We start from the raw sequence: 25,542 nt of genomic DNA, 5'->3' as shown, positions 1-25,542 counted from the left end.
TGGGCCATCCTTTTAGACATGCTATTGTCATGTTAGCTTGGGTACTATCGCTCGACAGTTAGGGGCAACTTACAAAGCATAGAAAGCAAATTGGCTAGGGCTGCTGCCAAACTCGTACACGAAGCGGGAAGCAAGGTAACTTCCGAAGATGGCGCGAAGGTACGAGTCGGGTACGCGGCTGATGATGGTGTCTAGACCGATCTTGTCGATGAGCAACTTGGGCAAAGCATCTGCAAGAACGGCCCTCCGAATTTTAGGGTTCTCCCATAGGTCTGATTTCTGAAGCTCTTCATCTAGAGTCGTAATGGCAAGGGAAAGTGTGTCGGAAAGCACGGACCGCGGTACACCGGTCTGCTCGTGCTCTCGCCAGATCGCCTCGAATTCGAGACGAGCGTTTTCGCAGATGGTGGCTTGTACTTGCTTGACGTACGCCTTGTAGAACTCTGGGGCTTCGCCGTTCGCGTTGTGGCACATATTCTCGGCAAATCCCTCGTCGTCAAAGCTAAGCGAGGCGAGGACTTCGAGAGACGACGAGGTTACACCACCCTTGTTAGCAGATGCATCCTTGAATAGAATGCAACCAGCCTGCTCGAGACGCAACTTGGCGTCTTGGGTGATGAATAGATTAGCACCCTCCACGATGTAAGGAATCGCCGTCCTGCCATCCCTAATCAACTTGGAAACTGTAGAAAGGTCGATCGACTCGGGACGGCCGCCGCAAGGAACGAAGATGTCAGTCAGACCGGTGTCTCTGAGATGGTAAAAGTTGCGGAAGGACGTGCCGTTAGGAACAACTTCGCCGGTCGGCAATGTGACGTTGCTATCGTCACATAGGACTCTGAAGCCATCCTTAGACAGCTTGGAGAGGTCGAACTGCGAGATCATGACACGCTTCTTGGCCAAGCGTACGAGCTCGTCCTTGTCGATACCGTTGGGATCGACGAGCACACCAGATCCATCCACGATGGCCGTGTACTTCTCGTTACTCAGAATGATTTCGTTGCTGCCAAGGTCGCCGTCCGGACCTCCGGTCTGCATCTTCCTCACCTGGGAGGGGTCTAAATTCATCTTTCGGTAGATACCCTTGACAAACTCACGAACGGACAATGTCGTCATGCCGTATGCATCGTGAGGGATGCCACCAAGTTTAGGCGACTTGCCAGTGAAGAAGGACTTCCACCACGGCGCACCTCGGGCGCGAGCGTGCTCGGTGGCCCAATCGACGAGGTCTGCAGTGTTCTCATCCGGACCTAGGAAAAGAATCTCTTCTTTACGGTAAAGGTCTACAATAGGGTTTTTGATACCAGGGGTCTCGGCAGGGAGGAGAAGATCCAAGATACTATCAATGTACTTCTCAAACGCCTCCCGAGCACGGTCCTGCTGCTTGGCGTCGAGGAGGACCACACCCTTCGAACCGCCTTCGGGGATGTCCTTGTTCTTGCGCTGTTGGGTGCTTGCGAGAGCATAGTTCTCGTCAAAGAGGTTCCTAGCATTGATGCTGTAAGTTTCCTTGCTGCGGGACTTGACAATTCGGATACCGCCTCGGGCAACATCCTTGAAGCGCAAATGAAAGCCGCGGGCTTCTGCGCTAATCACGAGGAACATGCCGTACAAACGTCGAGGATATTCAATCTCTGGCAAGAAGGATGGGTCGAGACGGAAGCTGAGAGCCACTTTCGTGGGCGTGAAGTAGTTGGTCTTCAAGATGGCATTGTTGAAGATGCGGAAGGCTGTCATCACCATTTCGTCGTGCTCATTAGACACTTCTCGGGTGATCGCCTCCTTAAGCCGGGCATCCGACAGTACTTCTACGGCCGGTGTCGGCGCAATTATGCTCTTCTCAAAACCGGGACCGACGCTTAGATGTATGCTAGCAAATGCGGCATACAGCAGGCGTACTAATTTAGGGTAGGACGAGATAATCTCAAGTATGTAATCCGGCGTGAACGTCTCTGTACGGAGACGGCGCTTCAGCTTAGATAGGATCTCCACATGCGCCGGATTCTTAGAATCTAAAGCTTGCTTGATGGACACGTACTCTGTGCCAAGGCGGTTCAGGAAGTGCTGAACGAAGACCCAGACGCAGTGGCCATAGACTGTCTCCTGCAAGCTTAGCGCACCAGAGGCAAACAAGGAGTGAAGTTTGTTCTGGGGTATGCAGTACAGAAGGGAAATCTCCTTGGTGATCTGGTGAATCGACAGCTCGATCGGCATGGGTTTGGTGTCTATGTTCGTCGCCGGCTTCAGGTAGATACTCATGACTGTGATGCCGTTGGAGAATTGCTCTACATACTTCCTGGTGCTTGTGACACCATAGTAGTGGTAAAGGTCGCTCATGGCGCTGAAAATACCCCTGGCAGTACGAGAACGGAAAGCCGTGACGAGACGCTTCTCCTCGGAGCCCTCGATATCAAAGACCTCGATGACGGGTCCATTCCTGGTAACGGCGAGCTTGATAATGTCACCGTAGACCTGCTTGGTGTTCTTAGTTGCCTTCGTCAGGAACATACGATCGCTAATGACCTCGAGACGCGTCTCACCCGGCTCCGGGTTTGCATCCACAAACTGGCACTGATATACAAAGTAGCATCGCAGAGAAGCCTTGGATGAAGGATCGTTAGAGACGGTACCAGGGGAGCGGAACGTTTCAACCCTGAAGCGCTTGTTGGGGTCGGAATGGTCGAGATACTTCTCCTCGAGCCTGTTTTCGAACCGCGGGCCGTGCAACGAGCTCTTACCAGGTTCGCTTGTGTCGATATATATGGCGTGGTCAGTAGCTTCCATGTCCAGACGGATCTCCTCGCGCTTGTCCACGCGAGCGTAAGCAGCAACTTTGGCAGCATACATGGAGGTGATGTGGGTCGCAATAACATCGACGCTTTCCATCTGGAAGTAGACATCGTCGATGCCTAGCTCGTTGTAGAACCACGAGACCTGCTCGTCAAGATGCGATTCGGGAATCCATCCTTGCTTAAGGATAAGGCTCTTGACTATTACATGTTAGAGAAATTGAGGATATCGTAAGCGCTGCCGACTGACCTTGCTCTATCTGCTCATCACGCCCCTTAAACTCGGGCGCAATATATCCCACAGTAGCGGAGCGTAGAACCCTGTGGCCATTGCCGCCCAGAGTCCCCAGCGGTACTGAGAAGTGGGTGGGTTGAGGCGAAGGGTGTCGAGAGACTTGGTCGGTATCCTGAACCTTGCCCAGCAGCTTGTTAGCCGGGCTCGGGTTTGGAGCGACGCCGCTAGTCGTCATGATTTGAGTTTTAGGTTCCAAAACCTCAAACGGCTCAAACGGATCTGAGTACTGTGGAAATCTATCCAGATTTAGGTCAGTCGTCTGAAGCGTCAACATCTTGACCACCATGTTGGAGACAAGAATCTGAGCAGCTTGCGACTCGGGAGGGGAGACAATGAAAGATAAAGGCGCACAGGAAGGGCTCAGAACCATGAAAAGGGATAGGACGGGAACAGAACAACAGGGGGATCGAGGGAGAAGAGATGATCTCTTATACAGAATAAAACTCGAAGGGTAACGCAGAAGGCGTCATTACCGTGTATAATGACTATCCTCTTGTTGAGCTCAGGGACTACCCCAGAGATTGACATCGAGGTACAACGAGCAAGTAAGTGACAAGATGAGATTACTGTAGTATAACGAGATAGAGGAAACGGGTTCGGTAATTTTCAGATCCCATATTGCACTTGACAAGGGTGGCCAAAGCGCCGGCAGGTCAAGCGAGACCAGTTCAGCACAATATTGGAATATGAAAATACGAGTGCCGTTATCGTGTCTCGAATTGTACGGGCCAGAAATAGCATGGAGTCAACTTCACCGCTCGATGCTTCGGGTAGCGTTGAGTTATGTCGACGGCCATACCCCTGATAAGGAAACTAATAACACAAACAGGCTGAACAATAAGAGACGTACCGACAAAGCGTTAGAAGGTTGCCCCGGAATTAACTTAACGAACTCACGGGTCCACTATTAAGTTAATAGGAGACTGGTGGACGTAAAGAGTGAACTGCAAGATCTGCCCTCGCGTGTTAGTTAGAGTTGGAGATACAGGTGGTCGGTTAGGGAGGCGTGTGTATAAGGAGGTCTTGTAGGTAGGTCTTGTATATGCAATACTACAGAAAGCACAAAAAGACGACAGCAACCTTGGAGGTGTGGTTGGCCGGATGGCTGATTGGCTGATTTGGCAGCCGGAATAGGTTACAGGAATGGAAGTGGTACCTTAATAAAGATGATGCAAGAAACCTCAATGCTTCAAGGTTTTAAACAGAGTTGGAAATAACGCGGTAACGAGGTTTAAATCTAAAGTCCTCGTTATACGATATTGCCGTAGATGGTTACACGTCCTCGAACTTTCCGAGAAGACTATATCGGGTTAGGCCGAGTTGTGTATTAAAGAGGTAGGTAATGAAATACGGATGACGGTGGGCGGCAAAGATAATGACGGGGTAGAGATTAAGCTAACACGATAGGGGACTCCGGTAAACCAAATCCGCAAGATAAGGATAATAATAAGATGAACTAACTTTGTAGCTGAGTCGAAAGCGTGATTCAGACTCAATTCGTCGTTTCGTCCATAGCCAAAGCAAATTGATGACGATCGTGAAGTTGAGAAAAGGGGAGCCACCGGCTTCTTATATACCGTACCGTTAAAAACAAGGAAGTAAAACCGTCAGCAGCTATTACACATAGAGAATCACGTTTTCAGCGGCTGTGCTCGTGGTGTACTCTGTGCACTGTACGTCGAGGACTCGTTCCAGCTTCTGCGACAGACATCCTTGCAGTTAGCAAATTTAGCATCGCAGGGTTTCCTGGGGCATGGCATGTATGTACAATACGGTTCTCGAAATCTGAGGGTATCGCTTGGTATTCCAATTCCAATTCCACTTACCTAGTATTGGAAAGACATGACGGACCCAGTAGAAGAAAACCAATCGAAGATTCTTTTCATCACGGTGAACGCAAATGGAACAAAAAGAGAGGCTAACCCTGCAGCTAACTGGAACGGGCGGAACGCTACGCTCCTATTGGCCCAAGGGTCTGGGTACCTGAAAATCCGTATAGCTGGAGTACCGGGTCGCCTGGAGTTGTATGCCGCGGTACTTGGGTCCTGGCGGTGACACGGGTCACCCGTAGCCAAGGGAACAGCCATGCGGCGAGCATCCAGAACTCGTTGGAAGAACAACTTCAGCATCACATGTCGTCTCGGACCGGGGTTTAGTGGATCGCGATGGATCTACTATGCGATCCAACGGTCTGAGTTTTCTCTCAAACTTGGACGAGCCTAGACGATTATTGACCGTATCAAGTACCGACGGCTATTCGAGGAGGATTTCGACGTCGAGACCACGAGGTACCTCTTCGAACTTCTCCGGGGTCGACCAAGTATCTATCGCCTTGTAGGTACGCGGTATACATCGTGACATACAACGCGACACAAGTCCCCAGCTTTTTTTTCTCTCAGCTGTCCGGCGGATAGGATACCTATTGAGCCAGACCCATCCGTCTCAGCAGGTGAGTAAGAGTAAGCTCTTGCAAATTACCTACATGAATGGCAATGTGATCGCCTCCTTCGGATAGGTAAGTACCTAGGTAAGGTAATATGCAAATCATTTGTTGGAGTGATAATCCTAGGGTCTCGTCTTTACATGTTGATCCCGTCTATCAATCACCAGCTCACCTCTCTTTCTCCTTATCCTTCTAGCCCCTAACCCCCCAAGGAGAGTTGCTAGAACGAATCATATTGACCATCGTTAAATAAGGGATACCGTCTAGCGTACCCAGGTAGTTCAGGTGCCATGTCCAGGTGCCATTCTGATAACAGATAGCGGCTCATCGCGTTAGGCTCGCGCATTAATAACTTCAGACCTGTATCTTTACCGCCTCTTACATAGGAGGCCCAATGACAGGCTGTGGCGCAACTGGTATATCCAATGACCCAATGGATGTTGCAATACCTATCGCTATCGAGTTCAGGAATGATGAAACAGCGCAGAGATGGAATTGGCTCTCGATGCTTTGGGAAGCTGAAGGGAGAGAAAATTTCGAGATGGCTGATGATCAATTGGAAGCGGACCTTGTTGCAATGGAAATTACATGTACGCGAAGGTACCTAGATACTTAGCTTGGGGTACAATTAGGTACAATTACAGGTAGAAATGATGGAATAGGTACCTAGGAATTACCTATAGGTACGTCCAAGTGCGAGCAGGTACTTCTATACATAAGGGTACTTCGTACGTAAGTTAAAAATGGCAGCAACGCGTACCGGCTCTTAGCATACCTCCATAAGGCATAGCGCTGTAGCCCCAGCTCTGCACCTCTCGGGTGACTTGGTTAAGGTCCACCTGCCCCGCGATTTCGACGGTGTCATCCAGGAACCGCATACGTAAAAAGCTGCGATTCTTATTTTCTATTACCCCCATATTACTTGATAGCAGCGTCTATCGAACCCAATGGAGCAGCACGAGGTCAGCCGATTTGACGCCAGGCAACTCGAACGGCCTCGTGATAGCTCAACAACTCTCTCTTGGCCTGCCGGTACACATTGACGGTCCCAGGGTTCGACTTCTCATTACTAAACTTGTCGTGAGGTTAGTGGTCCAGCACCCCTTTCTCTTGGGTTAAGGGGTTTCCTCAGTTTTCATGGCGACATCTCCTCCGAAAACAACGTCATGAGAACCGGTTGAGATCTCGAAACGAAAATATAGTCTCCTTTTTTTTGCGGAGCACAAGTGGAACAATTCCTCTCTTTACTCCTGTACTGGGTGACACTGCAGGGACAATCATCTGTTACCATCGCCGCGTCCAGGATAGGGAGTTGTGTTCAGCGTTCGTTCGTTCGTTTTGACTAACGTAAACAACCTTATGCCGGCAGCTTTCTGCCGCAATTCCAAGAATGGTAGCTCTGAGACGGGGAGCTCAAGCGTGTTGTCCGCCTTACTGGTTCGTTCCTAGTCATATTGCTTCGTGGCAACCTTGATAGGAGAGAAAAAGGGGATGAGAATCTCAAGAAAACATTACGATACGGTAAGGTTCCACAAACAATACGGGACACGGAGAGAACCAGTTTGTGGGATTATGCAGCGTTTACCGATCGATGATTACGGTCCGGAACAGGGCTATTTTTAAACTCTCTTCCACGTTTTCGCCCTGTAACAGCTGTAACAGCTGTAGCCTCCTATCAACGACTATACGCATATCAAAACTGGAGTTGTACGTACTGCATACGCACTCTGCCCCTGAATCGTAGATAAGCACCGCCACGAGTGTGGATTTGTGAAACGGCCAACGGTCGAAAATACGAGGGAGGACCATTCAGTCCTTATCAGCCTTTTCTTTCCAAGACTATCAGACATACAGGACATATTGTTATTCGACCGTAGACTACATAGAAGCCTCCATCATCGTAGATACAATCTCACGGTATGATCCGAGGGTGTGCATATGTATGCATTATCTTTCGGTTCAGGGAGCTTGGAAGTTAGCCCCAACATTTAACCATACCCAGACAGCCACAGAGAGCAGGTCGACGCATGTGGTATTCATTAATCCAGGAGCGGCCCGTAAGGGACATGCAAATAATCGCAGCCCTCGATTGGAACCGCTCTGCCGGTGTTCACCCCAAGTTGAAGGGTACGACGCCCTATCCGCCAGCGTTGGATTTGCCGATGGGCGATGAGAAGTGGCCACGCAATGTTAATGTTAATTGCACAATTAGTTTAGAGGCAACTAGCGGAATTCGTATTATCAATTTATCTATCTAGCCGTAACGTTGTTCGCGATTCTTGTCAGTTTGAAGCGAAAAAGCCAAGCCGTTGTTGCATTGCAGCGTCGATCCAGAAATTGATACCATCTCCATGTTTTGTACATGCTCCTCTACGCTCCTTATGCCGAAGAACAATATATCCGATCTGTCCAAGAAAGCTTAACGAAGCTTGTTAACCCAATTTGTGCGACCCGAGCCTGTCTGGCTATGCGGTCTATCTGCGGCGTCTGGACACGTTGCGGATATTTACATCCAGGTAGGCAGAACGTCGTCAAAAAACATGTTTTATACTGTGGTGGTTAGTATGGGGTATCTTTTTTGACGCCATTCTGGTAGGTCGGCTCGTTGATTTTTGTTTCGTAAGTAAGTTGGATCGATTTGTCTTTTTTGATGGATTATGACTAAACGCTTTCTTCGCTTAATCGAAGTTGGTCTCGGGTTAGGTATGCGTTAGGTAATCGACGTAATTGCTTGCAGTAAGATCGCCCCAATCCCGTCTTTTCTACCCCACCTACCATATTTGGGTTTGGGTTCAAGGTTCGGAAAGGCAGAAAGGTTGTCACTGCCGTAAGGATTGGAATCAAATCGCGGGGTTTATCGAGAGAAAAATCAAAGTCGGACTGACGGGAAGTAACTCACAACTCACCACTCACCACTTGCTATCTTCAACAAACGCGATCACGACTATTATTCATCGAATCAGTTCAAGCGTGGACCATATTTCATAATTATATACAAAGTAACACTGCTACTATTTTTTTTTCCTAACTTAGAATGAACGCCTCATCCGACCAATCGCACTTTTCGAATCTTCGTGCTCAGGCTGAAATCTTAGATGGGGAGGATGGACTCCGTCGTTTGAGAGACGAATTTCAAATCCCCACTAAGGCTGATATTAAACGAACAACACTGGAGCAGCCGCAGCAACAGAAGCAACAAGGTGAACTGCCTTTTCCGGTCTGTAGCAACCGAGATCCGTCAGCTCATACTGAACTTCCCTAGATCGTAACGATCCCGCCCCAGCCGACGAGACAACCGCGTGTACATACCTCTGCGGGAACTCTCTCGGACTGCAACCCAAAAGAACAGCAACTCGCATCAACCAGTATCTCCAAACCTGGTCCACTCAGGCCGTCCAGGGGCACTTTAAGCCTTTAGACGACTCTCCTCTACCGACATGGCTCGACGCTGACGCTCGAGCTGCCAAATCGATGGCCTCCATAGTCGGCGCGGACGAATCAGAAGTAGCTGTCATGCAGACCCTGACAGCGAACCTGCATCTATTGATGTCCGCCTTCTACCGTCCGGATCCAAAGGGGAAGCACAAAATCATCCTAGAAAGCAAGGCTTTCCCAAGCGATCATGTAAGAGATGATCCGCATGACGACAGACGTGCGTTCGCTGAGACGTGATAGTTTGCCGTACTAAGCCAGATCCGCCATCATGGTCTCTCCCCAAGCACGTCCATGGTGACCATAGAGTCGCCCTACTCGGAGGACGCCCTCATCACCACCTACGACATCCAGTCTATCATCTCGAAGCACGCATCAGACACGGCGTTGATCCTGCTGCCCGGCATCCAGTATTATACCGGCCAGCTGTTGGATATCCCAACCATCACCGCGTACGCGCACAAGCACAACATCTTCATCATCTGGGACCTAGCGCACGCGGTGGGCAACGTCCCCCTTCACCTGCACGACTGGGACGTAGATGCCGCGGCCTGGTGCACGTATAAGTACCTCAACGGCGGCCCGGGTTGCATAGGAGGTATGTTCATCAATTCTCGCAACAGCTTAGTGACCACGACGATCGCCGACGAGGAACCCGAGAGGGGATACGGCAAACGACTGTCAGGCTGGTGGGGAAATGACAAGGCAACTCGCTTCCAGATGGAGACTAAGTTCCACCCCGTAAAAGGAGCAGCCGGATTCCAGCTGAGTAACCCCAGCATCCTCGACATCACAAGTCTAAGCGCCTCGCTCGAGGTTTTCGAACTTGCCGGCGGAGTGTCGCCCCTCCGAGAGAAATCCAAGAGGCTTACGGCGTTCCTGGAGCAGTGCCTCTCCCTCTTATCGGAAGATGCCAAACAGCTCTTTAGAATTATCACGCCGTCCGACCCGGACCAGCGCGGTGCCCAGCTGAGTCTGTTGCTGGCAGACAGTATCCTAGACCCGGTGATGAAGGAGTTAGAGACGAACGGAGTCATCGTAGACGAGAGGAAGCCAAACGTAGTCCGCGTCGCTCCTGCTCCCCTGTACAACTCGTTCGAGGACTGCGTCGCGTTCGCCGAAGCTTTCGAGTCAGCCCTGGTGGCGACGCAGAAAGATCTATAAATTAGCCCCTATCGACGATAGTGATTAGACGTTTCCTTCTTACCAAGCCGAATTTAAACTCGTATACTTTTGGACGATAAAGGTAAATTGTATGTAGGATGGGGTTAGAATAGAACGAGAAGCGACACGGATGATATTCACTTTACATATTCAGTTCGGCCAAGAGCTGTAGGACTATCCATACCCTTTTTTCGTACTGTACTTTGCGCGGGCGTCATCTACAAGGACGTATCTTGGACCTTTATGCTACTTCATATACATTTCTAATTTTGAACTCTTTTAAGCTCTCAAATTTGATTCCCTCTTCTCTTAGACCGGTTCCGATTATTATTAAGCAGAATCTGGGGCAAGTAACAATTCCCTGGTATCCGTATCAACTAACCTACCATATATAGTCACATATAATATGCTATGCAATGAGTACATTTGGAAGATCAGTCTATATTCTTTATTTGAACCAGCAATGCGACACTAATATTGCTACTAGCTCCGGACAGCACCAACCCCCAACTCCCCCCCTTTGTATCCAGCCATAACCCAACAACGAATGACAGCTCATAAAACCCAAGAAGCAAGACCATGGACCATTCAACAACCCTTCGGAAATGGACCCGGAAAGGTAGATGAAAACGAGAGTATCAGAAAGGGGCCCCTGAGATAAACCCATGCAAAATAAGATCTAATATTAAGCTCCTCTCACTTCATCAGGTAGAGATTTCTCTTCGTTGTGACCCTTAGCGCTACCTCATCCTCGTAAATCCTCTAAGGTGAACCAGAAGGGACTGAAGGGAGGCCGGTAGGGAGGCCGGTCGGGACGCCAGTAGGAACACCACCGTTAGGGAAACCAGTAGGGAAACCAGTAGGAAGACCAGTTGGGCGGCTTGTAGGAAAACCACTGGGGGGACCGTTGGCGAAGTCGCTTGGGAAGCCACTCGGAAGACCGCTAGGAAAGACACTAGGGAATCCGCTCGGGAAGCCGCTAGGAAAATTAGTCGGGAAGCCGCTCGGCGGACCGGTAAAACTACCACCAGAAGGCAGCGTCAAACCGGAAGGAATGGGGTGGTTGCCGTTAATAGCTGAGGGCCAGCCGCCGTTCGAATCTCCCGGCTGAGGTAGGTTTGTCGGAACTGAGCCCGGGGTTATGCTGGGCTGCTGTGGAGCAGGCAAGCCAAGGACGACGGCAACTAAGGTTGCGAGCGAGAGAGTTTTGAAGAGCATTTTGTTGGGATGGTAGTTGAAAAAGGTATTGTCTCTAAAAGTCGGAAAGGTAATGATTTAACGGATCGAAAATTTTATAGATGATGTTAAGTTCTTGTTCGACGATATAAGAATTTTGTTTGCTACCAAGTGAAAAATACATTATGGAAAGACACTCCATTTATAAGGAGAATTTTACAATATCTTTCACCCGTCGATCTGTTTGCACTTTCAAGAGATAGCTGTAAGAAGTTTCGCAATCCTGCTACCTCCCCCATCGCTGCGCCAAAGGCGGATTTGAAACCGAGGAGGCTTGTTACGCGTAAAATGCGCAAACGACTGAATACCTAATTATCCTGCGACGGGCTTATATGCAGCACATCATATCATCCAATACATAAATAGACGGAAGAAGCCGACAGCCCTGCCGCACCGGTTTGTACGACCCCCAATTCGTCAAGGGAGTCAGTCCCATACCTATATTAAGGATGCCGTTTGCTCTCGGCCTGTCAAATTCGCCGTGGCTTGCTGATGGCGCCCGCTCAGTCGGGTCCGTGGGAATTCGTAATGTGTTGGAAGCTGAGCCACCAGTTAGATGCCTTTCATATTCCTCTTCGGTACTCGTCACCTGATCTTTTGGTTTGGACGAGCTTAGAATAGAAAGCCTGGTATTTGCTACGCAAGAAAGAGATTTGGCGGCCGCGTGCTGGGGGTAGGTACATGGCTACGCGTAATGAGGCACACGTAAGGCGTTCTTGGAGTGGATTCTTTGCGCCTCCTCGGGCCCGAGTAACTACGATTTGTCCTGGAGGGTTAATATATATATTGTTTGCCTGATCTATTCGTCGTGAGGATTATTTCAGACGCCTGGTCGGTGGTTAGATTTAGATCGAAAATCCCTCTTTGTTGATGCTTTGGGAAATATTATTCAAGTCTCTTGGTTAGGACTATGAATTCCTTTGTGAAACAACGGCCTCCCCTATGTCGAAGTTGAAGTCGTTGTCAGATTAATTTATAGCTGGAATTTCTGGATTGCCAATTTAGCAGATAGTTGCTAAAATAATCTCTAGTACTGTGAGGTATGATTCCCCTTCTCTTGGCTTAGGGTCCCGAGTAGTCGAAGACTCAACTATAGTGCCTCCATAAACTCAATCTTTGTAAAGGGAAAAGACCTAGTTGTTCATTCATTGCGCGTGAGACATCTTCCATGACCTGTAATTTCTCTACTGCCTCTTCTTTTTTTCTCTCGGTTAAATCACTAAGTCAGCATGTTGAACTGTATGAGTGTACAACGAGAGAAAGTGGCAACGGCATTCTTTCAACTCGAATATTCACACCCATAGTCTATGAACTCAAGTTTTGTGAAATTGCTGGATTGGTAGAGAAACTCGGTCTACACCCTCGGTTTTGGAAGAGATATTGTTTACTAGCCTTACTACGGGCCGGTAAAATTAAGCATACAATTTCTTGATGGCCAGTATCAAGCTGTTTGCAATACCGGTGGCATTTGATCAAGGCTGGCCATGGAGGCGTAGAGGTCTTTGAGCTTCCCGTAAGTCTGAACACATCGAAGAGTGTTTATATTGATCTTAAAGTCCAACAGGTGATAAAATGCGGTCTTTGATGGCCCTCTATATATTAAAAATACTCTCAAGAATCGATGACTCTATACATGAAGATTATGATATGTACATGATATTCTCTTTCTGTGAGAATGCGATATGCAACACCTTTCTAAACGACCAGTCACAGGGTTTCTTCCACTTCTGTGGAACTGTGGCGTCAACAACTTCCACTCTACCGGCTCTCCCGCGTCCCGTAATACTCAGGTTTCGCCTATGTACAAACTTTAAGCTAACTCATATGTCTTCGTAGCAGTAGCAGCGTCATTCGATAATTCGGCTCGGGGGTTACCGTCAATCTCTTGACTGGGCGCGACTGTTCCCGCATATTTCTCAGTTCTTATTGGGACCGGAGGTTCTTGGTTCAGCATAAAACTCTGCGTAGCGTCTTCGACCCGGGCTTTTCTTCGGCGGACGAACCATAAACATAAAATAACAAGCGCGAGAAACGCTACTCCTCCGAGAACACCCCCAATTATTGCGCCCACGGGAATAGCATTGTTCGAACTGGAATCGGAGTCGGAGTTAGATTGCGAGTCTGGCGCAGGTGTTGCCGTCGGTGTTGTTGTCGACGTCGTCGAGCTCGAGGAGAAGCTGGCTACAGATAGAGCGGGTAAGATCAGTTTGCCCGTGGTTTCAAGATATCTAACGGTTTACATAGTTGTACCTTGAGAAATCTCGGCAAGCGGCAATGCGCCATCCGGCAGGCTTGCCCCAGATTTAGAACATCCGTCGGTACCGCGATAGTTGTAGCCTATATAGCCCTTTTCGCAGCAGAAGAAGCCTGCGTTATCAAACATGACCCACGATCCATTGGCGCATTTCGGGGTCTCGACAGCCGCCGCCGTGCAGTTTTTGCCGAATGGACAGCAAGCTACGTTGTATTGACTTGGACATTCCGTCGAGGAAGGGCAACAGGCGTGAAAGGGATCTCTGGTAACGCCGCAGTCAACTTCCCCAACGCAGGAGCCGTTTCTACGAATGGCCCAGCCGGAAAAGTCGCTGGCGGACATTCTTTGGGTTCGTGTACGAATACTTGGTCGTGTTTTCCGGAGGCGTAGAAGGTTTCAAGAAAAAATCATTTTCATCTCGACGGATGGGCTTATAGGGGGCTTATAGGATTCTTTAGCTACAGGACTAATGCTGTACCCTTGTATTACTATCATGGTCGGTTCTTTTGTATTTATAAAGTAGAAGTTGCTAGGATATAGGCCAATCATTTCCCATTTTCGTGTTCAGCTCATTGCAAACCGGCATTTTGTATCCGAGTTAGTGTAATTGGTGGAGAGCGCGAAGGTTTCCGAAGATATTACGAAGGGGATAGTCCCGCTCTTGGAGAGAGAGAAAGAGAGAGGTCAAGATAAGTTCATCTTACTGCTGATAGAGAAATGCTGAACGGGAGGAATAGCAAAAAGGTTCGAGATTGGAATCAGATGAAGATTGAACATTGAAGTTTTAAGTAGAAGTGGCGCTAGATCGAACGGGGTTAGAGATTGTGGCTATGTTCTATGCTAAGCCTGCTTATGCCAGTTATCTAATCATGCAGCACGCCAAGGTCACCAAAGCCAATCAACTAGAGTTGCTAGTCCTAGTTTTAGTGACTGTTGTTCTTGTGTGACGTAATTCGTATAAGTTCAAGTTGTCGTGCGACTGGCCATCAAGTCCAGTTATGCCAACATAAATATTCCCTGGAACATTCTCATTACTGCCTTATTTAAATACCTTATAGAACTCTTCTCGTCTGTATATATCAACTTCTCACTGAACATCATTAAAAACTTACCAAGTCATTGACGTTACATCCACAGCCATCATAAAACAGACCAAAGGTAAGCCCAAAGTCCTATTCAACGTACGATGAGCCAAACCACATACTTACTTATCAGTTCAACAGCTACAAACACAAGCCATAAACAATGCCACTTTTCTACTCTAAGAACTTCGGCGGCCGCCACTTCGGCACCAACGTCACTGCCGGTCGACACGGCGTACATCGAGGACCGTGGCGCTTCAGCTTTGGAAGGTTCAACTGCTTCAGGGCATAGTTATATTCACGGATAAAGAGATGAGAGACTTGAATCTGGTTCACGGCAGTATTGCGTTCAAGTACTAGGACTGGGTTTGAGGAAGTAATTTGCAAGATATTCCTGCGACGAAATGATGATGGATTTGCTGTAACGTACGGGTGCATGGGACGAGCTGCTTCGGAAGGGTTAGAATTACACTTGGCAGAATGGAGTTAGGACTCGCATGTATGGCTTATAAATTCTGGCGGTGATAACTTGTGTGGGCTGTCCTTTGTGACGTTATTCTTGTTATGATCCTAGGCAGAGATACCTATATAATGGATGTTATAGACTTGATATCTTTGTACCTGCTGTTGTGGATGTCTTCTCTTTCATTGGAGAACGTTGAGGAGTCTTGATCGAAAATTGTATACTCCATTTTACCACGCCTTTTACTACGAGCACTATATACGGGGGATTTTCGATTTTGTTTTTATTTTTAGAAGAGTAGTGCAGTGGTTAAAGATAAAGTTGAGCCTCACATCTCGTAGCCAGGATTCTAGAGATGCGCTAGAGGCTAGAGGCTTATTGATAGGGACTAACTGCGCTAAGACCCCGCAATAAGGTAATCATTTTCCACCGGGGGTTAAGGGGATAAGGAACCGATTAGAAACTTACTCTAAAATTCATAACGCGTAACAAATTAAAAAGCGAATCTGCTCGTGAGTTACCAAAATAGTTATTGATAGTGCGCCGTCACACTTGATAACCCTTCACGATGTGGTAAGCCTAGGATTTTACATATAAGTTTCTAATACGAAGGTTAACCGTCGTACAGCAAGCACGTCTTAAATGCTCAAGTTGCGATCCGCTCGCCATGCTGTACGTTCTCGAGATACTCCTCTGCGCGTACTATACCTACGAACTCTCTCGCGGCCTTACTTGTTTACACCCACCCCTTTAGGTGTTTACTGACGCTCCCTGCCTAGGTAAAAAATGGTTCGACTGCGCAGAGTGCCACCACGAGCAGGAGTCGCATCAGCTGCTGCAGAGCTTGGAGATGACGTTCGCCTGCAAAAAGTGCAAGAAGTGCTTCCGCAAGGACGCCCAGGAGTTCGAGGAGGCCGACGAGTACTGCCCCCACTGCGATAACCACTTCGTCATCGATGCCGTCGTGCCGAAGCCCGCTTTAACGGTCGAAGGCGAGGACGCGCGGATGGATAACCGCATGCTCAAGGACGAGCGGGTAAAAGGAAACCAGAACAGAACTATTTTCGACATCCAGAGCGACGCGGATAAGCTCGGTTGAAGAAGGGGACCCGGGTTATAATAGAAAATTACGACGAGCATGATTCTGGGTTGCAGAGCGATGCATTTACATGATACCACACATTTAGACTTCTAGGACAACAGAATGGCACCGAGAGACGGAGGACGATGCATGCTTCTGGGCGGGTAGTGTACAAATAGTGATATGCCCTATGATTCCTTTTTTAGAGGCCTGTAAAAGCTTTGGCTACGTCTCATGTTTAATCACTGCCACCTTGCTCTCTAGTCAAAATGGCCGCGCTACCTGTTCCTGGTGTCCGGCCAGTCTTCTTCTTGGCGGCTTCCTCCTGCTTCTCTTGTTCGATGTTCTTGACGTAACCCTCGATATCTTCCACCGGTAGCAGCTCCAGAGTCTTTCCGGGAGCCATGATGGCGATTTCGATGTTCTTCGCGCCCGTCTGCACGACTTCTAGTAGCGACTTGATAGCCAGTCGAATGGTTGCCTCGCGATCCATGTCTTCCTTATAGTTGCGCTCTAAGAATTCTCTGACCGTCTTGCTCGAGCGGCCGATGGCGTTTGCCTTCCTGTATAGCGTATTAGCACATATACTACCCTACCGCCGTCGTAGAGAACAAATATGCATACCATGCGGAGTAGATACCGCTCGGTTCGGTCTGGTAAAGTCTGGGTACTTTGCTGTTTTTGTCGAAGCCTACGATCATCGTGCTGATTCCGAAGGGTCGCACACCACCGCTCTGCGTATATCTCTGCTGTACGCCGGCAACGTACTTGGTGATGTACTCGATTGATACGGGATCCTCAACTGTGAGGCGGTGCGATTGCGCTTCTAGTCGCGCCTTGTCTACTAGAATTCGGGCGTCGGCGTTCAGACCGGCAAATGCGAGGCAGACGTGGGTGTCGATAAGACCGATCTTGGAAGGGGTAATGCGCGTGTCTTGCAGCTTCATAGCCGACCTCTTCTCGCAACCGAGCACGACGATATCTGCGCCCTTCACACCGACCGCGCAGGTACCTGGACGGCGTTAGCTTCGAGCGATCGAGCTGCTTAGCAGTGTTCGTACCTCGCTTGACAGCTTCACCGGCATATTCCACCTGGAAGACGTGTCCGTCCGGACTATAGATGCGTCAGAAAGGTATACTTCGTAGCGCCCTCATTTGATACGAACCTGAATACTGTAGGTATATATAGTTAGCTAAGCTGCTTCGTCGTTGGGAACGTTAGTCACGTTAGTTGGGAAAAAGAAACTTACCGGAAAGAGCTCTGTCGTATCCTGACGCCATGGTGAAATGTGTTAAAACCGAAAATGTCTAGATGGAGTGTGAAAAGGTGCGTGGGGAGCTGTGGTAAAGCTCAAAGAATGACTTGGGAATACGAGAGTACGCAAGGCTGCCAGAGTTACGAAGCTCCCTGCAGCCAAACGCTAGATGCGGACGCCTGAAGCTCAAGCCACAGAAACCACCGATTTGAGAAAGCTTCATGTACCTATGTACCTCCAAATAGCATGCACCGCCACATAAGGATCTCTTCAAGTACTCTTGATTACGTGATCAAGCTTGTGTTCCTAATTGGCTTATAAACACTTTGGTCATTATTCCCTTTTATATAACATGGAATTGATCTTCTAAATAGAACGATCTCATCAACATTAGCGACCAAATGGGAAGGCATCATCTACTGTACAAATCCATGTCTAACGGAAATTCATAGCCGTGCCTTAGTCCCCGTCCCGCCTCCGTTACGCCAGAGTTACTTTTGCCAATGTTACCGTACCTATCCAAACCGCTTGACATCAACCCATTTGTTCTCCTGTAAACATAAACTTACTTCCCGACCTTTTGCTTCCAATCTACCCTTAAAGCCGGCACACCATAGGCGTTCTAGCTCGCCGTCTCCAAAGCGTCCGATTCCATCATAGAACTCGTTCACAACCCAGAGGGGAGCAGCTAAGAGATCTGGCTGCCTCGTGGTTTGGAGGGTGAAGTCTAAACTTCGGCACACGTTTTCTACAAGGGTTCTCGTCTGAGGAGCCTGATATTTCTGGATATCTATCCCTAGAGGTATCTCAGGCAGCATACCGAGACTGCTGGGAGACCTCTTGCCCTCGGATTCGACGATGGTAGTTAGTATCGTGTATATGCACTGATGAAAGCTGATAAGAGCAGCCCAGTAGTAGACGTGAACCAATCCCATCAACGGCGAAGGGAAGTTGAATACGTTGGAGAAGGGCGCATGCGCGTCGCAATGCGTCGCGTCTGCTGTCCAGTAGAGCATAGATCCCGACTCGCTGGCCCTCTGGTGCAGCATGCTATACCAGATATCAAATTGGTGCTCGATGTTGACGCAGCAGTCCAAAAACTCCTTTTCCTTTAGGTGGTGAGAAGCGGACGCATCTAGGGATGTTATGCAGCTCGCTTGCGAGAAAACCGACGGTAAGAGAACAACTATGTCGAGAAGATCGTCGAACGGCGTTCTAGGGTGTCGTTCCCATGGTACGACGGTCCACTCGGGAGAGCAGAGGAAGGTCGGCTGACGGTTAAGCAAAGCCGCCCAAATCTGCCTCAGGCATCAGCAACCGCATACCCTCGAGCGGCTGTTTACTTACAGCACTGGGCCTATACACACGAGCAAAGAAATGGTGCTCTGGGAAAAACTGGTACGCGGCGGGGCCCCGGTCGCGGATCCGGTCGGCAAGAGTAGCAGAGCCTTTCCAAGGCGCCTCGCTACCGTAAGCGGCCGAGGAGTTTTGCTAGACCCCTAGTTCAGCAAATTTGTCGGTTAGAGGAATTCCGACGCACCTCGTATAAGAATACGCAAAGCCCTTCCGTGCTGGTACTAGTCGCCTGCTTATTGCTACTCTTCGGCGGTAGATGGATGAGACAGCGAGACTTCATGCTAAAAGGTTCGAGGCCGAACGTCGGGTTTACGTCGAGGGCGCGGAAACCCTTGAGTGACAACCTGACGTCGTCGTCTCTGCGTGGCGACCCGCTTCCCGGCCGAATCGCGGAGTCGAGGTCCGTCTGAAGAGCAACAAATCGAACGCGATGCGACCCGGCAGCCGACGACAACGAAATGACGTCGATCCACGCGGGCTGCCACGGCTCGGTAGCGATGAAATCTAGCTTATTTGCTTGCTGAATCTCCTTGCCTTTGGCTCTTCTGCCCTGCTGGTTCCGTGGCGGATGAGACGAACATCTCCCTTTGTCGTCCTGAGTACCGACTATAAATACGGTCTGGTTCGCACCCGACTATCAGCCATTTATCTCCACGATTTCTGAAACAGCTAGGATGTGCGAACGGAGAGTATATGGAAAGCTGACTTGGGGATCAAATTTGATGGGAGTGTATTCCTCGGTCGGACCAGGGGCCGGAAGTTTAGTTACTAACCTCCCTCTCGTATCCGCCGCATTCGCGACCATAATCTGTGCATTTCTTGCAAAACGGTCTCCCGTTGTCGCATGCGACTCGTCTAGCTCGGCAGGTATTACAGCCCTTGTACTTTCCAGGAACGCCGACCATGGTGAATATCAATATCTGTAAGACTTGTTAGCGCACTAAACAACACTAGCCTCATTACATCATACGTGCCCAACATTGGTTTGCCGAAAATTGGGGGGACAGACCTGTCAGATGGATACGACTTTAGGTCGTTTGCGATACGTCTAAACTCGTCAAACCTTAGAGGTAGGACTGCGTGTGGGAACCCGTGAGATATAAAGAATTTCCAGGGTTGGTACATTGGTCCTGCAAGGATAGCAATGCGCAAATTCGAGACGATCAGCCGTACATAAAATCTTGCACGACGCGGCTTAGCTCCGGCATCTACAAATAATCTACTCGTCCGGGGTCTCGTGTCTATATCAGGAAGCCAGCCATCGTCGACGCGAAGAGACGAGTATAGTAACGCCAAGGGTTTCTGACTCTCGAAATATCGATCTGGTTCTTGGTACACGGTAGCAGGATGTACCTTTTGTTTCAACCGTGGGAGCCCTATCAGCATGACGAATTCGCGCGGGAAAATCGAACCGACTCCTCGTAAAGAGCCGATACGATTCGGTTTGCGGAAGATCGTTCGTCCCCTGTATTGCTCACTATCCTCCCACCTGCGTGTCACGGTGTGTGATCGTGGTCGACAGGTCTGCTGGGGGCTTCCGTGGGTCTGACCTGCAGCCACACGCTGACATGGGAGTATCGTACGCCCTCGACGCCCTGTAGGGCTGTGCCGACAGGGGTGTAAAGCCAGAAAAACAGCCGCCGATAAAGCTACGATGTACCTAGTACACGAACGTATTATGGACGGGGACGAAATGGCGGGTTCGAAGCTTGATTCGACAGCGCGAGATGAAGGTTCTAGTGGCGTTCTTGTGCAACAGAGAATTGGCTCTAATCCTTGACCATCACATCGTCTACAACATCCCCCCAATAGAACAGACCAATCGTCTTGACCTAACTCGCTATTCCTCCCCACTGCTACCACCACCTCTTCGGGATTCGCACGGTTGGCACTCCCAATAGCGCCGCAGATGTTTCTTATTCTGCAATGCACACGAGCTGTCATCTCTTCCTCTGGCTAGCGGATATAGCGTCATGAGCATGCATCACGTGTTAAGGCTACGGGGGTTTAGTTTTAATATCCGTTCAATATCGATAATATCAACATGCTGACCGTAAGGTCGAATCTGAAGGTCTATCGTTTCCAAAAATAATTCGAAACGGACACTTAACTTGAGATACGAACTACACGTGGCATCCGTTTTGACCATCAGGCGTGGAGGTGTGCTTGGCTTCGCAGACATCTACCCTCGACATTACGGACAGGGCCTGGCCGGTAAACGGGACGTGGTTCTCCCGAGGCCGCAAGGCTACGTACTTCAGCCGACGTCTCCATGATCTTCGAATTACTCATATGCGCTAACAGCTATCAACTCAGCGTGTCCGGTTACACTGCCTACTACACGTGGCATCGGCCGTGACGACAGCTTGCTCTAACCTGCCGGAGGATGCAGAGGCGACAGGGGAAGCTTCTCCGTTTGGCTGCTACCTAGCGGTCATAAAGGAACACAATCATGACATTCGAGAGGCCTTCGGTCCCCGGTGTTTGGGTCGTCGTAGTCAACAAATACGATCCTCTGTCCTCCAATCCCGCAATCCATCATTCGTACCCTATGTCTATCTGCCTATCAGTCACGAATAATCTTTCCGGTTTCGACAGTCTTGGGTATTTCGACAACTGGAGAAGATAGAATCCTTATCCTAGTTCGATCGCTCACGGTCGAGAATTTCCCGAGTAGAAGGCCGATAGTGACCGTGAAAACAGGGGTCGTCGCAGAGTCGGCAGGAGATCATAAGGTGAGCTGGTAGCTCAAGTTGAGCCCATGACACTGGTCTGATTTTATCGTGGCTAATGCACTTTGCCAATGAGAAGTCAGCTCCGTAGCTCTCTAGCTATTTAGAGCATCACAGAAATGACTACTCGAGACATAGTCTGCTACACTAGACAAATTAGCTACTTCTAATACGAAATTAGAGTCGTGATCGAAGGCTTGGCAGTCAGCACACTGGGATTTGTGCATATCGCGTACGGGGTACATCCGATCCACGGCTCTCTGCCGTAGGAACTGACTAGCGAAAGGGTACCTCCTCGCCCTTTCCATCCGGCTTACTATGCTCGTCATGTAGCTCAACTAGTATCGATGCAACAACGTACCTCGAGCTAGTAGGGAGCCGAACGCATAGGAGGATGGGATGCAGTGCTTATCCATCCTACGGCACGTTCGTCTAGCCTGGGGGGTTCCCGACGGTTTGGAGAGCCACCCGGAGATATAGATGGCCTACCTGATCCTACTCTAGGATTTAGATGCAGATGTAGCGTAAGCTGGCAAAGAAAATACACGTTTCGACGACGGGACGTGGCGACTTGGTATCACATGTTGATGACATTAGAAGGGACGCGTCGTATCTTGTTTACCTAACCCTCAACCCACACCATTCTTCGGCAGACCTAAATGTCGACAACTGCTTTCTTGACATTATCGATGTGTCACATAAAACATCGAAGAACGCCGCCAGCGCGTCTTTAACAATGACGACACATGTCACCACGAACCGTTGAAGTACGAAAGGTAAAATCTCAGTAGTCGGTCCAAGCTAGTAACACGTGGGATATGCTAAATGCTCTCGTGCTCGACAGCCGCAAATTTGACCGGTTCAGATTCCGCTTGGATTTCAAAGGGCATCAAAATCTCTTGGAGATCGTGACTCGCAGGGATGAGCAAGCCAGATATGATAGACCTAGCCCAGACATCGAGGCGCGAAAGCTTGCCAGGGTAGCTGAGGCGAGCCAACCAAGCAATCTTAAGGACTGGCCTTTGACAGCAGACGAACGGCCTAGCTTAGGACTTGCAAAGTTTCTCCTCTCACATGCGCGAAGTTAAGCCACCTACGAAAGCGTTCACCTTCCACGTCTCGTTGAAGAATCGCCGGCAATTGGTAGTTATCCTTAGAGCTTACGCGGGGGCGGTTTATCACGAGTTCAGCCCACTCAGCTAGCTTGCGAGGCACCCTAGAGGATATCTCACGAACGGATAAGTCGTACGCTAGCCAATCTTGCTTCCACATCATGCTTTTGTGCTTGGGAAATGCCTGATACGATCTCTAAGCACACATCAGGAGCAAGCCACACTTCTATTAACCAATGCTCTGCCTTAGTTATGGCTCATCTCGTCGGGAGCCGTAGGCGCGAACCCGCGAGCCAGGTGCGTGCGGCTTCCATTCTCAATCGAAGGATCCTCGAGGGGATGTTAGGCGCTACGTGATGGTTGCACACAGTGGCAACGACCTTATGCCAGGCCTTTTTGTCGTGTCGGATCCGACGACATGGCCGAAATGTCCGCTCCTATCACCTTCTCTCACCATGCTGACTTGTTAGTTACCCTTCGCTTCGCGTTACACAAACCTCGTAAGACGTAGGATTCGCCCAGCCGCGGTTCCTAGGTGGAACTTGACCTACATTTACCATGCCTCCTGATTTTTTATGCGCGCAGCTGAGAGCATATCTATTGGCCGCAGTAGAGCGTTTGACAGCTAGCAGCCTCGACGGCGAGCCTTTGTCTTTGATCATTCCTTTTTCCTTCCCAGACCAAGAAGCTCTCCTTTCAACAGGCATCTCCTCTAAACGCATGTAAGCGACCCGTCTACTGCCGAGTTAACCCCCTCCCAACAACCGCCTATCGTAGATCATCGCGTAACCTGTGTACCCCAACTCGCTGCACGTCGTACCACAATCGTCACATACCAACTGTTGAGTTAAACAAGGGTTCTTTTGTTTAATAAGCCTGGCTTAACAATTTTTACGTCTTTGTGCCACCAGCCCGAGTTGTACAAGAGGCTCGTCGATCGTATGCAGCCGTGACCGCTCCCCCTCTGGAATGTTTGAGCCAAGATCTGGGCATTTTGCATCAGCCTTGCTGTCATTGATTGTTTTGGTATTGACGATCCTGATTCTCCAACGACTGACCGCCGCGCCCGTGTTTCATTCTTTCATTATCCCATAGGTCACTTATACGAAGAGGGTGCGAATATTAAGATATAAACGGGTGTGCCGTACCTGGCGACCGGAATGCGCGCGGTCCCGGTGCTGATCTATAAATTCCGGCTGGGGTCCTTGTCGGTCCCGGCTTTTGGCTTTTTAAGCTTAATTTAATCCTGGACGTCGATGCTATTCGCAGAATCGCATGTTTGCCCCACATACCTACTATATGTAAACATTATATTCACAGGAACTTGAGGTGCAGCTCTAGCAGACTGATTCAGGTTAGATTTATCAGCTGCACTGCGAACTCTAGCCACCAGCATCTTCATACTTGTTATTTTCAATCTGTCAAAACCACCACAATAACGCCAGAGATAGAAATTTCTATCTATAGCTATCTTACCGTTGTTTCACAACTCCGAATCTAACCTCCGTTAGGTAAGCCTAAGAGATCCAGATATCATCTTCATACCTCCTTGTATAAAACACGCGATACAGGATATGCATAAAACCAGCTTCGTTTTAAGTAGAGCAGTGATCTCGATCATCCCGTGCGGGAATCGGGTATAAAGCATATTTATCATAGATAAGGACCCATATTAGCCCTACATACATATTTATATATATTATTAAAGCTAGCATTTTACAAATACCTTAAAAAATCTTTTTAATATATTTTTATTTTAACTATAATTATTATAAGTTTATAATTAATAATATTTTATTTTATTTCGATTTTAAATCGTTAACATTAATATATATATTAAAAGGTTTATTTTTTATATTTTTATAAAAAATTACCATTAAGAATTTTAAAAACAAAATTATTACCAAATAAAGTTTATTTTTTTAAATATTTAAATTGTGTAAAAATTACCCGATAATTAATTAATAATTAATTAAATCGTTTTAAATTAATTATAATGTTAAATATTAACAAAATATTAATTTATTTTAAAAAAATTTATATTTTAATAACAATGTTATTTACGCTTTTATAGCAATTTTATTATTTTAATTTATAAATATTTAAAAAAGTAATTAAATATACATTGCGTTTATTTTAATTTTTATAAATTAATCACTTATACTTTATTATTTTAAAAAATAACGATATTATTATTACCTGTTCTATCTTTTTTATATAATTAAAAAATATAATCACATTTAACATTAACGTTATTTACTTTATTAAATAAATCAAATTTAAAAAAAAATTTAAAACGTTTTTAAAAAATTGGTAAAAAAAATTTATTAAACTTTAAAAATAATAAACTTATATTCCGTTTATAAAATTAGTTTTTTTTTTTATATTTATTATTAAATAATTACAACAATTAATTAAATAAATATAAAACTTTAATATTATTTTAATATTATTATAACTATTATATATTAACTTATTAAACTTTAACGTTATTAACTTATAATTAACTATTTAATAATAACTATTAAATTATTAAAAAAGTAATAATAATTTAAAAACATTATAACGTTAAATTTAACTACTTTATTTAAACCTTTTTAAAAACATTAAATTAAATTTTATTATTTTTTTTTTAATTTTTATTCCTTTTGTTAAATAGTTATTAAAAATTAAACGTAAATTTAAATTCTTATTATTAAATACATTAAATCTTTTAAAATAAATAATAAAATTTTTATTTATTTTATTAAAAAATAATTAATTTAATTCCGCCGAATAATTTTTATCTTTTAACTTCCCATAAAATACACCGGAATTTTTACCTTTACCTTAAATATAAAAATATAC

The 25,542-nt window shown here is 47.5% G+C and overlaps 8 protein-coding genes across 8 annotated transcripts; 2 read left to right on the top strand and 6 right to left on the bottom strand.

Moving 5' to 3' along the window:
* Positions 1-69: 69 nt before the first annotated feature.
* F4817DRAFT_359055 (NAD-specific glutamate dehydrogenase) lies at positions 70-3,259 on the bottom strand (the record flags this gene model as incomplete). Its single annotated transcript, XM_049306100.1, has 2 exons — positions 70-2,990; positions 3,040-3,259. The coding sequence occupies 2 exons, from the start codon at positions 3,257-3,259 to the stop codon at positions 70-72; spliced, it is 3,141 nt and encodes a 1,046-aa protein (XP_049158704.1).
* Positions 3,260-8,358: 5,099 nt separating this feature from the next.
* On the top strand, positions 8,359-10,525 carry F4817DRAFT_120540 (kynureninase). Its single transcript, XM_049297625.1, has 3 exons — positions 8,359-8,727; positions 8,790-9,151; positions 9,203-10,525. The coding sequence occupies exons 1-3, from the start codon at positions 8,562-8,564 to the stop codon at positions 10,121-10,123; spliced, it is 1,449 nt and encodes a 482-aa protein (XP_049158703.1). The 5' UTR covers positions 8,359-8,561; the 3' UTR covers positions 10,124-10,525.
* Position 10,526: 1 nt separating this feature from the next.
* Positions 10,527-11,729, bottom strand: F4817DRAFT_120523 (uncharacterized protein). Its single transcript, XM_049297624.1, has one exon. The coding sequence runs from the start codon at positions 11,339-11,341 to the stop codon at positions 10,886-10,888; it is 456 nt and encodes a 151-aa protein (XP_049158702.1). The 5' UTR covers positions 11,342-11,729; the 3' UTR covers positions 10,527-10,885.
* A 1,195-nt stretch (positions 11,730-12,924) lies between these two features.
* On the bottom strand, positions 12,925-14,395 carry F4817DRAFT_338956 (uncharacterized protein). Its single transcript, XM_049303484.1, has 2 exons — positions 13,610-14,395; positions 12,925-13,540 (listed from the first exon to the last, which is right to left on the bottom strand). The coding sequence occupies exons 1-2, from the start codon at positions 13,953-13,955 to the stop codon at positions 13,170-13,172; spliced, it is 717 nt and encodes a 238-aa protein (XP_049158701.1). The 5' UTR covers positions 13,956-14,395; the 3' UTR covers positions 12,925-13,169.
* A 179-nt stretch (positions 14,396-14,574) lies between these two features.
* Positions 14,575-15,362, bottom strand: F4817DRAFT_338953 (uncharacterized protein). Its single transcript, XM_049303483.1, has 2 exons — positions 14,837-15,362; positions 14,575-14,771 (listed from the first exon to the last, which is right to left on the bottom strand). Exon 1 carries the CDS (start codon positions 15,131-15,133, stop codon positions 14,870-14,872), a length of 264 nt encoding a protein of 87 aa, XP_049158700.1. The 5' UTR covers positions 15,134-15,362; the 3' UTR covers positions 14,575-14,771; positions 14,837-14,869.
* Positions 15,176-16,257, top strand: F4817DRAFT_359052 (zinc finger protein; the record flags this gene model as incomplete). Its single annotated transcript, XM_049306099.1, has 3 exons — positions 15,176-15,180; positions 15,787-15,830; positions 15,938-16,257. 3 exons carry the CDS (start codon positions 15,176-15,178, stop codon positions 16,255-16,257), a joined length of 369 nt encoding a protein of 122 aa, XP_049158699.1.
* A 130-nt stretch (positions 16,258-16,387) lies between these two features.
* F4817DRAFT_120274 (proteasome component PRE6) lies at positions 16,388-17,660 on the bottom strand. The gene is made up of 5 exons (XM_049297623.1): positions 17,490-17,660; positions 17,406-17,412; positions 17,301-17,353; positions 16,864-17,251; positions 16,388-16,802 (listed from the first exon to the last, which is right to left on the bottom strand). The coding sequence occupies exons 1-5, from the start codon at positions 17,518-17,520 to the stop codon at positions 16,478-16,480; spliced, it is 804 nt and encodes a 267-aa protein (XP_049158698.1). The 5' UTR covers positions 17,521-17,660; the 3' UTR covers positions 16,388-16,477.
* Positions 17,661-18,010: 350 nt separating this feature from the next.
* F4817DRAFT_316369 (uncharacterized protein) lies at positions 18,011-19,756 on the bottom strand (the record flags this gene model as incomplete). Its single annotated transcript, XM_049300668.1, has 4 exons — positions 18,011-18,793; positions 18,843-18,986; positions 19,036-19,470; positions 19,625-19,756. 4 exons carry the CDS (start codon positions 19,754-19,756, stop codon positions 18,011-18,013), a joined length of 1,494 nt encoding a protein of 497 aa, XP_049158697.1.
* Positions 19,757-25,542: the final 5,786 nt, after the last annotated feature.

Source organism: Daldinia loculata (assembly GCF_022478755.1).
Source record: "Daldinia loculata strain CBS 113971 unplaced genomic scaffold F4817scaffold_27, whole genome shotgun sequence".
Classification (NCBI taxonomy): domain Eukaryota; kingdom Fungi; phylum Ascomycota; class Sordariomycetes; order Xylariales; family Hypoxylaceae; genus Daldinia; species Daldinia loculata.
Note: the sequence above shows the minus strand (reverse complement) of the source record. Positions and strands in the feature narration are given on the sequence as shown.

Excerpts from the sequence above, each read along its gene's own strand:
- F4817DRAFT_338953 (XM_049303483.1), bottom strand. The coding sequence starts at position 15,133 with ATGCACCCGTACGTTACAGCAAATCCATCATCATTTCGTCGCAGGAAT.
- F4817DRAFT_120523 (XM_049297624.1), bottom strand. The coding sequence starts at position 11,341 with ATGCTCTTCAAAACTCTCTCGCTCGCAACCTTAGTTGCCGTCGTCCTT.
- F4817DRAFT_120540 (XM_049297625.1), top strand. The coding sequence starts at position 8,562 with ATGAACGCCTCATCCGACCAATCGCACTTTTCGAATCTTCGTGCTCAG. Across the intron at positions 8,728-8,789 it reads GCAGCAACAGAAGCAACAAG|ATCGTAACGATCCCGCCCCA; the intron begins GTGAACTGCCTT and ends GAACTTCCCTAG. Across the intron at positions 9,152-9,202 it reads AGGCTTTCCCAAGCGATCAT|TTTGCCGTACTAAGCCAGAT; the intron begins GTAAGAGATGAT and ends GAGACGTGATAG.
- F4817DRAFT_338956 (XM_049303484.1), bottom strand. The coding sequence starts at position 13,955 with ATGTCCGCCAGCGACTTTTCCGGCTGGGCCATTCGTAGAAACGGCTCC. Across the intron at positions 13,541-13,609 it reads GCTTGCCGAGATTTCTCAAG|CCAGCTTCTCCTCGAGCTCG; the intron begins GTACAACTATGT and ends CTCTATCTGTAG.
- F4817DRAFT_120274 (XM_049297623.1), bottom strand. The coding sequence starts at position 17,520 with ATGGCGTCAGGATACGACAGAGCTCTTTCCG. Across the intron at positions 17,252-17,300 it reads CGGTGAAGCTGTCAAGCGAG|GTACCTGCGCGGTCGGTGTG; the intron begins GTACGAACACTG and ends AACGCCGTCCAG. Across the intron at positions 16,803-16,863 it reads AGCGGTATCTACTCCGCATG|GAAGGCAAACGCCATCGGCC; the intron begins GTATGCATATTT and ends TACGCTATACAG.